General features: G+C 45.5%; 1 protein-coding gene across 1 annotated transcript in view; it reads right to left on the minus strand.

The window, feature by feature from the left end:
- The window catches only part of FAM171A1 (family with sequence similarity 171 member A1), a 64308-nt gene that overhangs the window by 25604 nt on the left and 25189 nt on the right, over positions 1-13515 (minus strand). Inside the window, exons 5-6 of the mRNA XM_036307307.1 lie at positions 11873-12031; positions 5132-5308 (exon numbers count right to left, since the gene is read on the minus strand). Coding sequence (XP_036163200.1) covers positions 5132-5308; positions 11873-12031 — 336 coding nt within the window. The remainder of the gene's footprint in view (positions 1-5131; positions 5309-11872; positions 12032-13515) is intronic.

Here is a 13515-nt window from a genome sequence, read left to right on the forward strand (position 1 = left end):
CCTAACCTCTCGACCTGCCTGCTTGATTGCCCCTAACCTCTCTACCTGCCTGCCTGATTGCCCCTAACTGCCTCTGACTGCCTGCCTGATCGCCCCTAACTGCTCTCCCCTGCCAGCCTGATCTCACCCCCAACTGCCCACCCCTGCTGGCCTGATCACCCTTAACTGCCTCTGCCTTGGCCCGCACCACCATGGCTTTGTCCAGAAGGAAGTCAGACGCCTATTGACGGGTTTAATTAGCATATTACCTTTTATTAGTATAGATGGTGCAGAACAATGCCTATAGGAGCCCTCTGCATTCATAGATTCCCAACCACAGACTGAAAATACTGTTTTCGACCTATTGTTGGTTGAATTGTGGTGGGCCAATGGTATATTTACTGGAAAAAAATCAGGGTATAAGTGGACCCATACAGTTCAAACCCATGTTGTTGAAAGGCCAACAGTATCAGGCACATAACCTTTTATACTCCCAGTCCTACTCATCCATATTCAAACATAGCCCTTCAAAAAAGGACTATGGTGGCAGGAAGAAATAGAGTAACAGCTCTCTAAATAAGAGCTCAAAGCATCATACTTTTGTTAAACATATACATGCATAAACAAATAAAGGTAAATTTTATAATATAGTTATTTAAGTATACACACACACACACATACATACACACACACACACACTACATAAATGTTACAGTGTCATATCTTAAACTATCCTGACTTTAAAAATATCTAAATGATCCTCATCTGATTCAATCATTCAGCATTTTAGCTGGTACCTAGTATGTGCCAGGAATAGTTTTTGACTATAAGGGTTCAAAGATAAGACTCAATGAGGACACAGATATTACCTAAGCCACTGCAAGGCCATGCCCTTATATGCTTCTAGTATCACCACAATATGTACAATGTGCCTAAATCACTATTTAAGGGATGGAGAAAGGGATTTGAGAGGAGAGATCCTGCTCATACAAAGTGACAAGCTATGAGGGAGACCTTAGCATCCCCGGGAAGGGTTAGCGTCTGATGTGGCAGCAACAGGAGTGTGTAGAAGACTGTCTGGAGATGAGGTGGAGACACAGGCAGGGCCGGCTCTGAAGAGCTAGGTGCCATGCGAGGGAGTGCGGACTGCCTCACCATGAGTTGTTCTAAGACATTCTCATGTGGGAAAGTGGTCTGTGGTTTTGAAAGACAGCTAAAGTAGCAACGCAGAAGACCTACAGAGTTAAGGAGGGGCAGAAGGCAGTCAGATAGCTGCTGGAATTGGCCAGAAAAGGGGGGAGCATCTGAACTGGGACGAGGCACCACAGAGAAGGAGTGAGAGGAGAGGGTAACTGGGAGAAACACTGATCCTACCTCAATGTGACTCTGTGAGGGACCAGCCATGGCTGCGGGTGGGGAAGTGAAGCAAAAGAACACTTGGGATGGCCCCAGGTTTCTGTTATGCTTAACCAAGAGGAAGCACAGAGATGAACAGAATGAGAGGCTGGAGTGCGGGGAGGTGACGAGTCTCGGTTTTAGACGTGTAGAATTCGCATTTCCTCTAGGACATCCAAAAAGAGATGGCTAATAGACAGTGAGACACACAGAAGAGAGAATCAGACGTGGGTGCACGGGAAGCTGTGGGAGTGTGAGGAGCGGTCCAATGCCCCAGCAACTGCAGAGGAAGTAAGTTAGGAGCTGGGTGCAGGGCAAAGCCCAGGGATTGGCAGGTGAGAAGGATCCAGGGGGGTTTGATACAGAAAGCCAAGGGAGGAGGGCCCTCTGCGGGGATGGAAAACCACCCAATGCTGCAGAGACATCCGAGAGGAGGAGGTCACCTGATTTCCCAACCCCGCAGCTGCTGGTGAGCTCAGTGACATTTGTTTCAGGAGAACGGGACAGTGGAAGCAGGACTGAAGTGTGTAGAGACATGGAGGCAGCACATGGGGAGCAATTCTCAAGAAACCTGCGCCCAGGGTAATCCGGGAAAGCGGTGTGGATGGCACAGTATAGGAAAGGCTCTAGAGAACGGGGAGACCTCTGTTTACTTAATAAATGCTTACGGCATACATGTTATGTACCAGGCACTATACTAAGCTTCTTACAAATATTAACTCATTTACTCCTTGGCGTGGTTGACTTTATGTGTCAACTTGGCTAGGCCAGTTCCCAGATATCAGTTAAAATATGTCTGCATGTTGCTGTGAAGGTATTTAAAAGGAGAATAACTTTTAAATCAGTAGACTTGGGGCCCAGCCAGAGTGGCTCAGTTGGTTGAGCATCATCCATGCACCAAAGGGTTGCTGGTTCAATTCCCAGTCAGGGTACATACCTGGGTTGCAGGTTTGATCCTAGTGGGGGACCAAATGAAAGGCAGCTGATAGATGGCTTCTCGCCCCTCCCCCCACCTTCCCTCGGTCTAAGCATGTCCTTGGGTGAAGATTAAAAAAACACACCAAAAAACCCTTGGATTATTTTCTAATGAACTTTAAAAAAACCCTTAAAACTTAATAAATAAGTCAGTAGACTGGGTAAAGAATATAATGTAGGTGGGCCTCATCTAATCAGTTGAAGGCCTTAAAAAAAAAAAGACTGACCTTCCACAGGGAGGAGGAACTTTTGCCAGCAGACTACCTTTGGGCTCAAACTGCAACACCAGCTGTTCTCTGAATCCCCAGCCTGCTGGCCCACCCTGCAGATTCTGGACTTGGCAGCTTCTACAACTGCATTAGCCAATTCCTTAAAATCTCTCTCTCTCTCTCTTTCTCTCTCTCTCTACACACATACACACACACTACTGTTTCTGTGGGGAATTCTGACTAACGAATGCATCCTTTGTAACAACATTAGGTACTATTATAATCCCCATTACAGCTGAGGAAACTATGGCAGAGACAGGTTAAGTAACTTGGCCAGGGCAGCACAGCAAGCGGGTAGCAGAGCTGGATTCCAATACAGTGTGCCCCCAGAGAACCTGCTCTTAATCACATGCTGTGCTGCTGTCCAGAGCACTGACCCAGGGGTGTTGGGGCCCACTGGGAAGGCCAGTAGAGAGAGACAGAACATACAAGCAATGAGAATCTACAAATGCAGTCTGGTACAAATGAGAAAACAGGCACAAGGGATCTGCCCAAAGTGGGACCCACAGTGGTTCAAGTAGTAGAACCCAGGTTTTCAGGATACAACATGCAGCTTTCCCCTTTCTCCTTTCACTCCATTCGTCTATCCACGTCCTGTCCCCCCGCCTGGATTCCCCTGCTCTTCAGAGACTCTCTCAGTCACACTCCCCTCACGTTGCTTTCTGCTGGAGGCCCAGGAATCTTTATGTTCTGACCGTGACCACATGCCTCAAATAACCACTAAGCTGTAGACAACACACGCCAGCCAATGACAAAGTGCCCTTCTTACTGAGTGCAGCCCAATAACCCATCTAACAATGTTAAGTTCCGTATATCTGGTAAAATGGTGCATCTCACACGAATAATTATAGAGTCTGTTAGTAATTATTTGGAAAATAAAACAAAACAAAACCCCTCCCCACAAAACCCAGGAAGCTCAATGGGCATTTGGTTCCAAATACACATTTCTATGAATTAACTACTCAAGGAAGTAGGTGTCTTTGAAAATACATCTGATATAAAAAGTCTCCCAATAATCTGAATTGGGTTATTTGAAAACTAGTCTTTTCAAGCTTGACTTTTTGGGGACTAGGAACCACAGGGTATAGGAACCAATGTGCCATCAGAACCTCAAGCACAAGCACCTACTCCCATCTTATTATTTTGAAGTCATTTATAAAACTTCCTGAAGAAAAATTTGAAAATATGTATTAAAGCTTTAGAATTTGTACATTTTAACCCAGCAGTTCTGCTTCTTCTAAAACTTTATCTTAAGGAAATAATCATGACCATGCATAAAGATTTCACTATAAAGATACATATATCATAGCATTGGTGAGAATAGTAATGTATTTCCTGATTATATGGGATTGAGCAACCAAATTATGACATTTCCATGTGATGGAAAACTATGCATTCACTAATATTAACCCTGCAGCATAATAACTAATGCTATGGAAAGATGTTTCTGACATACAAATACTTTTTAAAAGCACATGACACAAAACCTCATTTCTGTTAAATATATATTGCATGGAAGGCAGCCTCTTGAGAGGTCCCCAATAATGCCTACCACTCAGTATTCACATGCCTGTGCAGTCCACCCCGCACTGCACTAGTGTTGGGCTCTGTGACCAAAAGCACAGAGAAAGAAGTGATACTTTGACATTTGATTATAAAAGACTGTGACTTCCATTTGGCCCACGTGTGCTTTTTTTATTTTTGTTTATTGTTTTTTTCTCTTGGATCACTTGGTCTGGTAGAAGCAAGATGCTGTGCTGCGAGAAGCCCTAAGGAGTCGCCCCTGGGAAAGAATGGAAGCCCCTGCCCAATGGCCTGTGAGTGAGATTGGAAGGTGCTGGCTGGCTGGCCCAACTGAGCCTTGCGATGAGCAGAGCCCGGCTGACAGCCTGTTTGCAACCTTGCTGGACCCTGAGCCAGAACCACCAGGTAGGTTGTACCTGTGTTCCTGAACCTCCAAAACAGTGAGGTGACAGCTGTTTACTGTAGTCTACAGCTGCTGGTTTGGGGGCAATTTGTTACATGGCAATAGTTAACTAATACCTATGTGCATAGTGAAATGACTGAAAGAATAGAATCCAAAATACTAGTAGTGGTTCTCTCTAGGTGGTGGAATAATAATTTTTATTTTCTCTTTTTGTACAATGTTGGCAATGTTTTTCCTTTTTCAGAAAACAGGAAAAGAAAACCACATATGACCAAGAAAGATCATATGACCTTCTAAAGAATCAAAGTATAAAGATTAAGAGAGACAATTTTAGCTCTAAGAACTTTTAAAGATTCTTAAAGATTCTTTTCATGTAGATTAGCTTAAAGGTGCAAAAAAGGAAAGAAAAAGAAAAAAAAATACTCCAAAGAACACGCCTGAACATCTCGGTGGAGTAGGTGCTACCCACCAGAAACCACGCAACACTGCACGGCAAGGAGACGTGCACAAGCCTCCTAAAAGGAAAACCAAAGAGCAATGATGAAGTCATCTGTTAGCAGATCATCAGCACAGGTGTCTTGCTTACCCAGCTTCTGGTCAAACCGCCATGCTGCGACATAGGCATTGTGCCTCAGACTGCTCTGTGTGGCCAGGGGCACGGTGACATAAATGGGACCATCCACCAGCACCGGCGTTCCATCACTGCTGAGCAAGTGCACGCTGACAGCTGTGACTGGGCTCAGGTCGTACCTGGTGCCGTTTCCTGGAAGCAAGAGGCATTCTCCATCACATGCACACAAAGATTCGTGGGGCTGTGGAAACCGTTTCCAAAAAAAATAGTAATCGCTACCAATTGCCAAGTACCATGCCTCCTATCTGCCAGGGACTGCACTAAGCACTTTGCACACATAATCCTCACCTCGACTTTCTAAGGTAGGAAAAATCCCCATTTTACACAGAGAGAAACTGAGACTCAGCGAGGGCCCTACTGGGAGCTGGCCTAAGAGCAGAGAACAGTGGGTGGTAGGCTGGGATTGAAGCTTGGGTTGTCCAATCTAATTACTGCACTTTACTTTTAAAAATGACTCCAAAGGGAAGGACTTTTTGTCGGTAATGGGACAGGGAGGTGCTTGTGGAAATCCCCAAAACCAACTCAGTCACAAAGGGAGCCCTGTGCACACATTAATTACTTGGCAGATCACCAAAAGGAAACCAGTATTTTCAATTAGAGACTACTTTAAAAAAAAAAAAAAGGTAAATTTCTTCAAGGAGTTCTTCAAAATATTAATTTACTTCCACTAAAAGTACACTATTGAAAACTTTGGCTTGAAATATTTATGAGTTATTTTAGTTGCCATTGTTATTTTGATCTGTTTAAAAGGAATTTAAAATACCAATTATTCTGCATTAGAGGCCTTTTATCCAAGCCAATGCTTTAATGACTATCTACTTTACAGATAAATTAGGCAATGCTTGTAGAGTGGCATTATATTTATACACTTAAGCAATCCATTTTAGAAAACCTTTTCTCAAGTGAAATATGATATCACACAAAATGTATTCTGTCGTAACTTTAAATCCTTTCATTAAACACAATGACAAAAACACAATGGTAAAACAATTTTAAGCTACATCAGAACACAAACTATAGGATTTCTTATTAAGCTATTTATATATTTACATACCCATCAATTATCTGAGCGAATTCAAACTTCCAATTCGGACTAAATTTAAATATTTAAAGCTTACTAAACTTGTCAAGCTCAGGGGAGGCCTGCATGGCAGGCTTTAGAAACTCAGAGACCCAGCTTTTGTTTTTTTCCGGCCCACTTAAACTGAAACCTTGTTTATTTGGCCTGTGTTAGCCTTTGAGTTTGACATGCTTGACTTAACTAAAAGTGAGTCATGGTAGGTAGTCATTCCTAGACAAAAGTCTATCTTTACCGTAACTGAGCCTGTCCATTGTGTGGTTTTTTTTTTTTTGTTTTGTTTTTTTGCATTTAAGATAACATACCTTTGGAATGTCTGAGTAATCTTCCTTTTTCCAGACCCCTCAGGGCAAAATCTCCCACCAGAGGGCAATGAAACTCCTCATGGTTATCTTGTTCCCCTGCACACCATCTCTATGTACTATTAATGTAAACTGTTAACTATTCTATACGCATATAAAATATAAAATAAAATATAAAATACAGATTTATACCAATATAAAAGTACTTGTCCCATTTTACTCTTTATCCTATCTCAGAGACTTCCCCGCTTTGCATTCTCTCACCTCCCTTATCTGCCACCAATGAATTTTATGTAACCTCCCCTATGCCTCCTCCTTTGATTGTAATGTATAAAAAGACAAAGCTGCCATTCTCTGGAGCATTTTCTCAATCTGTTGAGATTTTATTTCCTGGCAAATGTCATCTGTTTGGCTCAAGTAAACTCATAAAAATTTGGATGTTTCTTAGTGAATTTTAGAGTTTCAACAAACCACAGCTAAACCCTTTATGGAGCAATTTCTATACAGCTACTGACAGTGGTACCCTTTATAATGTACTAGAGGCCCGGTGCACAAAATTCCTGCACAGGGGTTGGGAGGCTCAGCCCAGCCTACACTGTCTCCAATCTGATCCTGGGGATCAGGCCTAAACCGGCAGTTGGACATCCCTCTCACAATCCTGGACTGCTGGGTCCTAATGACTCACCTGCCTGGTCGCCCCTAACTGCATCCCTGCCCCGCCGGCCTGATCACCCCTCACTGCCCTTCCACCGCTGGCCTGGTCACCCCTTTCTGCTGCCTCTGCCAGCTTGGTTGCCCCCAACACCTCCCGTCTGCTGGCTTGGTAGCACCTAACTGCCCCCCTCCTGCCGGCCTAGTCACCCCAACTGCCCCCCCTGCCAGCCTAATCACCCCCAACTGCCCCCCTGCCAGCCTAATCACCCCCAACTACCCCCCTGGCATGGTTGCCCCTCACAACCACCCCCCCACCCCCGCTTGGTTGCCCCATGCAGCCTGCTTGTTCAGTCGTTTGGTTGTCCCTCACTAACCCCCCTGCTGACCTGGTCGTAGGCAGCCATCTTGTGAGGGCGTGAGGATTAATTTGCATATCACCTCTTTATCATATAGGATACTTGTATCTGTTTTTAAATGTAGGGAAAGTATGGAAATGGGAACTTGATCGAAGGTCCATGTTGGAGTCATAGATTCAGGTTCTGAAATCTTTTAGTCTGGCCATTTCATTTTAGGATAAGAAAATCAAAACCCAGAATTTTCCAGATTTCATCAAAATAGCTTGTGGACAGTGGCCTAAATATGAGCATTGCCCAAAGGGAACACAGAAGCAAAGCCAGGTCTACAATGTGCACCTCTCCACTAGGTTCTGTTAGATTCTCTGATGAGATAAAACTTAAAGAGAAATTAAATAACTTACTATCTGCTGTATTAAACAACTCAGAGATAATGTTTTCAGTTAAGTAGTGCTGCCTCCTTCACTAAACCTGGGGCAGGAAGTCTGAAGAGGGAAGCGGTAGGTAGAGTCAGACAGCACTCCAGACAGCATCATCCTTCCTTTCCTCCCACTCCACTCAGCCTTGGTTCCCAGACATGGCAACGTGCCCTTTGGATTTTCCCTTCCCACTCTCTTGCACATTCCAGGCACAGGAAGCAGGGTTCAGGTAGCCACTGCTTATATGGCCTCAGGCAAGTGACTTCACTCCTCGGGTTTGTTTTCTTATCTGCAAAACTAAGGAGGTTGGGCCCAGCTGGTGTGGCTCACTGAGCATCGACCCAGGAACCAAGAGGTCACCAGTCCGATTCTGGTCAGGGCACATCCCTGGGTGGTGGGCTAAGAGGTCACTGATTCAATTCCAGGTCAGGGCACATGCCCGGGTTGTGGGTTTGATCCCCTGTGGGGGTGTGCAGGAGGCAGGTGATCAGTGATGTTCCTCTCTACTGATGTTTCTATCTCTCTATCCCTCTCCCTTCCTCTCCCTCTAAGAAATCAATAAAAACATATCTGAAAAAGAAAAAACAACTAGAAGGTTGGGCTAGATCAGTGGTCGGCAAACTGCGGCTTGCGAGCCACATGCGGCTCTTTGGCTCCTTGAGTGTGGCTCTTCCACAAAATACCAGGCGCGGGCGCGCACATATAGCGCGATTGAAACTTCATGGCCCATGTGCAGAAGTCAGTATTTTGTGGAAGAGCCACACTCAAGGGGTCAAAGAGACACATGTGGCTCGCAAGCCGCAGTTTGCCGACCACTGGGCTAGATGATTTCCTGTGAGTCTATGGAAAGAAATGGGTTCAGCTATAAACATTCAGAAGTAAGTACAGCACTACAGAAAAGGGCACATTAATTTAATGCCATACACATAAAGTTCATGTGATTCAATGTTCTTTTAAAAGTCCTGCTTGCCCTTGCAGTATTGCTCAATGGTTAGAGTGTTCAATTCCTAGACAAGGGTACATACCCGGGTTGCTGGTTCAATCCCCAGCACCTGGTTGGGGTGTGTTGGGAAGCAACCAATTGGTGTGTCTCTCTCACATTGATGTTTCTCTCTCTCTCTCACATCTTTCTCTCTCTCTCTCTCTCTCTCTCTCTCTCTCTCTCTCTCTCTCTCTCCTCCCCCTCTCTTCCATTCTCTCTAAAACAAAACAAAACAAAAAAATCAATGGGGAAAAATATCCTCAGGTGAGGATTAACAACAAGTCCTCTGTTTGAAGACACTGCAGGCAATTCCATCTGCTTGCTGAGGCCTCCTTTCTCAGGGCCCCACTAAATGCCTTTCAAAGGGCCCTCCCTCTGCCCTCCCACTTTCTTTATTCTGGAAAGATTCATACTTTGAAAGGCTAAATTGTTCCTCCTCCAGTCCTTGTTATGAGACTGTAACTCTGTATGAAATGCTGAGTTCTGTGTATGAGAGGTTCTTTCCTTTCTGTTCTGTTTTGACGTTACCTGGCTCCTGTCATGTCCCAATAGAGAGGTGTCAGGCTGGCCAGGGGCAGCAGGGCCAGGGGCCGCAGCAGTGCCCACTCTCAGAGCCTGATTCGTCCCTTGGAACAGGAGGGGCTTTGCTCAGATAGCACCTAAGCTGCTGTTTGGCTTTGCATCCATTACCAGCTTTTCTGACTGCAGAATAATTTCACCCATTAGTCGTTCTACTGACTCCCCTCTGTCTTCTGGGAGTTACTAGCACAAGCAATTTCTAGAAAGCCCCTTGGGCATGTGACCGAATGGTGCTGTGCCGGCACGGTCTGTGGTTCTATGTGGTGTCAGGACACTGAGGGAGCAGATGGGAGGGGATGAGCAGCCGAGGACATGGCCGAAGTCTCCACGTGGCTGCGTTTCTCTATTTACAATTCCAGAAGCTTCTTCTAAACTGAACACAACTCCCCTGGGGGTGCTCCAAGGAAACCAGCCTTCAGAGCACTTTCTCATCACATCTGTGGCGTCCGTTCACCTTCACTGAACTCTAGTTAGGACCTGTCATCTCACACCAGTACACGTGGTCCAGCCTCTCACACTAAGCTGAATCTCTTAGACCAGTGGTCGGCAAACTGCGGCTCGCGAGCCACATGCGGCTCTTGGGCGCCTTGAGTGTGGCTCTTCCACAAAATACCAACTTCTGCGCATGGGCCACGAAGTTTTAATCGCACTGTACGTGCACGCCCGCATGTGGTATTTTGTGGAAGAGCCACACTCAAGGGGCCAAAGAGCCACATGTGGCTCGCGAGCCGCAGTTTGCCGACCACTGTCTTAGACGTGGTTTATGAAACAGTAGGCAAACAACGCTGGGGCAGAGGAGACACTGTGCACCCCCTGGAGATGGGTACCCAGCTGATGAGCTGTTGGGGCGCCTCATGGAGTCCAGGCTCCCACACCCTCACAGGTGCCAGTGAACACACTCAAAGAATTTTCCCTGAGTCAACTTAGTTATTTCAGTGGAAAAGAAGCTGAATGTAACCTTTCAAAGACCTCTCTTTCCTCTAAAACAACAGTGATCTTTAAAGAAAACAAACTACTGAAATAGCCTGTCTTTGTGTTCTCCCCCCTTCATCTCGGATTTCATAATTTATTCAAGAGGGGTCATTTCTCCAAGTTGGGGTTTATGATTGCACACCATTTCATCAGGGAGACTGGCTGGAGATTTCATGGTGGTCTCAGATTGCACTTTATCATGTTCTCCACGAAACACGAGTTTTCTCCTAGGGCTGTGCATTTAAAGAGAAAGTTAACGCTTATCCCAATAATGTTTACGTTAGGGGGCTACCATGCCTTTCTGGTTACTGACTATTAATTGCATTATCATCACATAAAAATTAAAAGAAGAAGAAAGATTCCCGAAAACAAGTGCTGCAGAGGGAAGAAAAGCAAATGACCAATCATCAGGTCACCTTGATCTGTAACCAGTAATTTACTAATATTCTACAAAATGGATTAGACGTTGCAGGTTTAGAAGCTCTTTCAGAACAATCAGTTATGAAATCATTCTGAGGTGATACTCAATGAAAGTGTCCCTGGGAAATGCAGTAACTTACTAACCAAGCAGGATTTAACCCAGAACAGCCTCCCTTTTTTTTTAGTTTATGTTGTGACTAAAGTGTCCAGGAAAAGAAGAGGGGAGACAAGAAAACGATTCAGGACTTCAGAACCCCCACCCCGACCCCAGTCACCAGAAGGAGGAGGGACCACGGCAGCACCAAGCACCTGATGAATTATGCTGCTGGCCATGAGCAGGGGTGGAAGGTACACGTCTCCAGTCTTTACTGATAAGGATTTACTACACATTTTCTGGCTAATGGCTTTTACTTTGTCTCATCTATTGGGTGTGGAGGGCACTGGTTTGCTCATCTTGGATCATCCCCGGTACCACCTTCCCCCCGAGCTGTGACACAGGGTTGGGCAGATGGGGCTGTGCATCTCTGCAAGGCCAGTGAGGCAGACAGGATGCCCCACCAAACACACGGTCTGAGGGCAAGTGGGGCAAGGCCGAGGACAGAGGGGCAGAAAACCTCTAGCTCTGATTTTATACTTAAAAACAATTTTTCAGTTTAAAAAACTCCTCTGAATTAAATATATTCATTCCACCAAAGGAGAGCTCAGAGAAGGTGCTGAAGGCAGCTGGGACCAGGAGAAAGGCTCAAGGAGACAGTCGCTGAAACGCTGTGCAGTGGTGCAGACGAAATTCCTCAGGGAACAGCTTGAACACACTTGGGCTTGGAGAAAGCGCCCTCCCTCTGCCACTTCCGTTCTCCCACTCAGTACCAACACTTCCACCCACACACACAGATTCAAACACGGAAGCCAGGATGCACAAAGAAGAGACTCAAATTACCTGTTCTGTTTCCATCTAATCCTCGCAAGTATGGAAAACTGTCGGCCTCGGAGGGGGAGCCGGCGGCCGTCAGGAAAGCGGTCAGGTCACTGTAGCTGGTGTTCTCCGGCAGCCGCAGGGCTCTCCTCTGGAAATGAACGCGCGGCTGCGGCCGGGCACCTGCAGGAATTCACCTCTGAGTTACATCCCGAGGGAGCAATTTCTGCTTTTAGACCATGCAAAGCGAGGAAGAGCTTCTGTAAGGTTCCAGCAGGCTTCCCCTGCCCTTGGCTCTCCCCACAGCTCCTCCACCCCATTCACTTCACGCAGGACACTGAGATGTGACAACACGCTATTATGGGGAGAGAAATAATAGCCCATTGTCGCATTTGTTTTGACACAGGATGTTATTTAGGTTTTTCAACAACAAGCTTTCCAAGTGCTATCTGTGAGCCGTCTTTTCACTGCGCAGCATTTGTCTATGGATCAGGGTAACATCTTGGGAAACAAAGTCCGTGTAATTGAAACAAGTAGATGACAATCTCTTTACACAAACAAGGCAAGCGATACCCTTTGATTTGGCGTCAAACACATCCTTCTCTGTTTGGTAAAATCTGGTTGCATGCCACAGACCCAACCAAAGCAGAGGCAGGGATTGAATGTGCAGCCTGCTTGGACAAGACTGCAAACAAGAGCCCAAGAGTAAGGAGCCCATTTCCTCCTGGGAAGCTGCCACCTGGCACCCAGACTAGCTGGTGGGGTGCATCCTATTTGTGACTGATTATGTTGCAGATTTTATGATGAGGCTCTTGGAATAATGCGATGATGCTCCCCTTACCAAAGCCAACTCTTCTGTGCAGAAGGAGGGTAGAGGTGACAGGCCCTTCAGACAATTGCCTTGTGACAACACCCGCTGTTTGACTTTGCTCTAGATGTTTTGACTGTAAACCTGAACCTGTTTTTACCTAATGCTGAGGCGGTAGTTGCAAGACGTAAAGTTGTTAAGTCATTTTGTACAAACCCAGCAAAAACTTCAAGACAAAAGTAAAAGAATTGGGAGTTGTAGCATTTACCAATGAAAGCACACATTTCTCATTTCTCCTAATTAAAATAAAGTGTCTTCCTTCAAGACAATATTCTGTCCTGACATTCTGGTCATCATATATCCTACCCCAGCTTGAGGTGGACCATGTGGTCGGCTGGGGGCGCCCTCTCCCCACCATGGTGGTCTGGCCCAGTAGCCCTGCCCAGAGTTGATGGTCTAATGCAGTGATGGCGAACCTATGACACGCGAACTCATTTTTTTGGTTGATTTTTCTTTGTTAAATGGCATTTAAATATATAAAATAAATATCAAAAATATAAATCTTTGCTTTACTATGGTTGCAAATATCAAAAAATTTCTTTATGTGACACGGCACTAGAGTTAAGTTAGGGTTTTTCAAAATGCTGACACGCCGAGCTCAAAAGGTTCGCCATCACTGGTCTAATGCTTACTACAGGGTTCCTTTTACCTCCAGATCACAAACTTTTAAGGGGATACACCTATCTAGACGTGTTCTAGAATAAGGGAGCTTTAGAGCTCGAAGGACCAACTAGCCTACGTCTCTCTTCCTACAGGCGAGGCCACGGAAGCCAATGGATTAATTGCCCACATAGACATG

This window comes from Myotis myotis, unplaced genomic scaffold (genome assembly GCF_014108235.1).
Source record: "Myotis myotis isolate mMyoMyo1 unplaced genomic scaffold, mMyoMyo1.p scaffold_m19_p_46, whole genome shotgun sequence".
Classification (NCBI taxonomy): Eukaryota; Metazoa; Chordata; class Mammalia; order Chiroptera; family Vespertilionidae; genus Myotis; species Myotis myotis.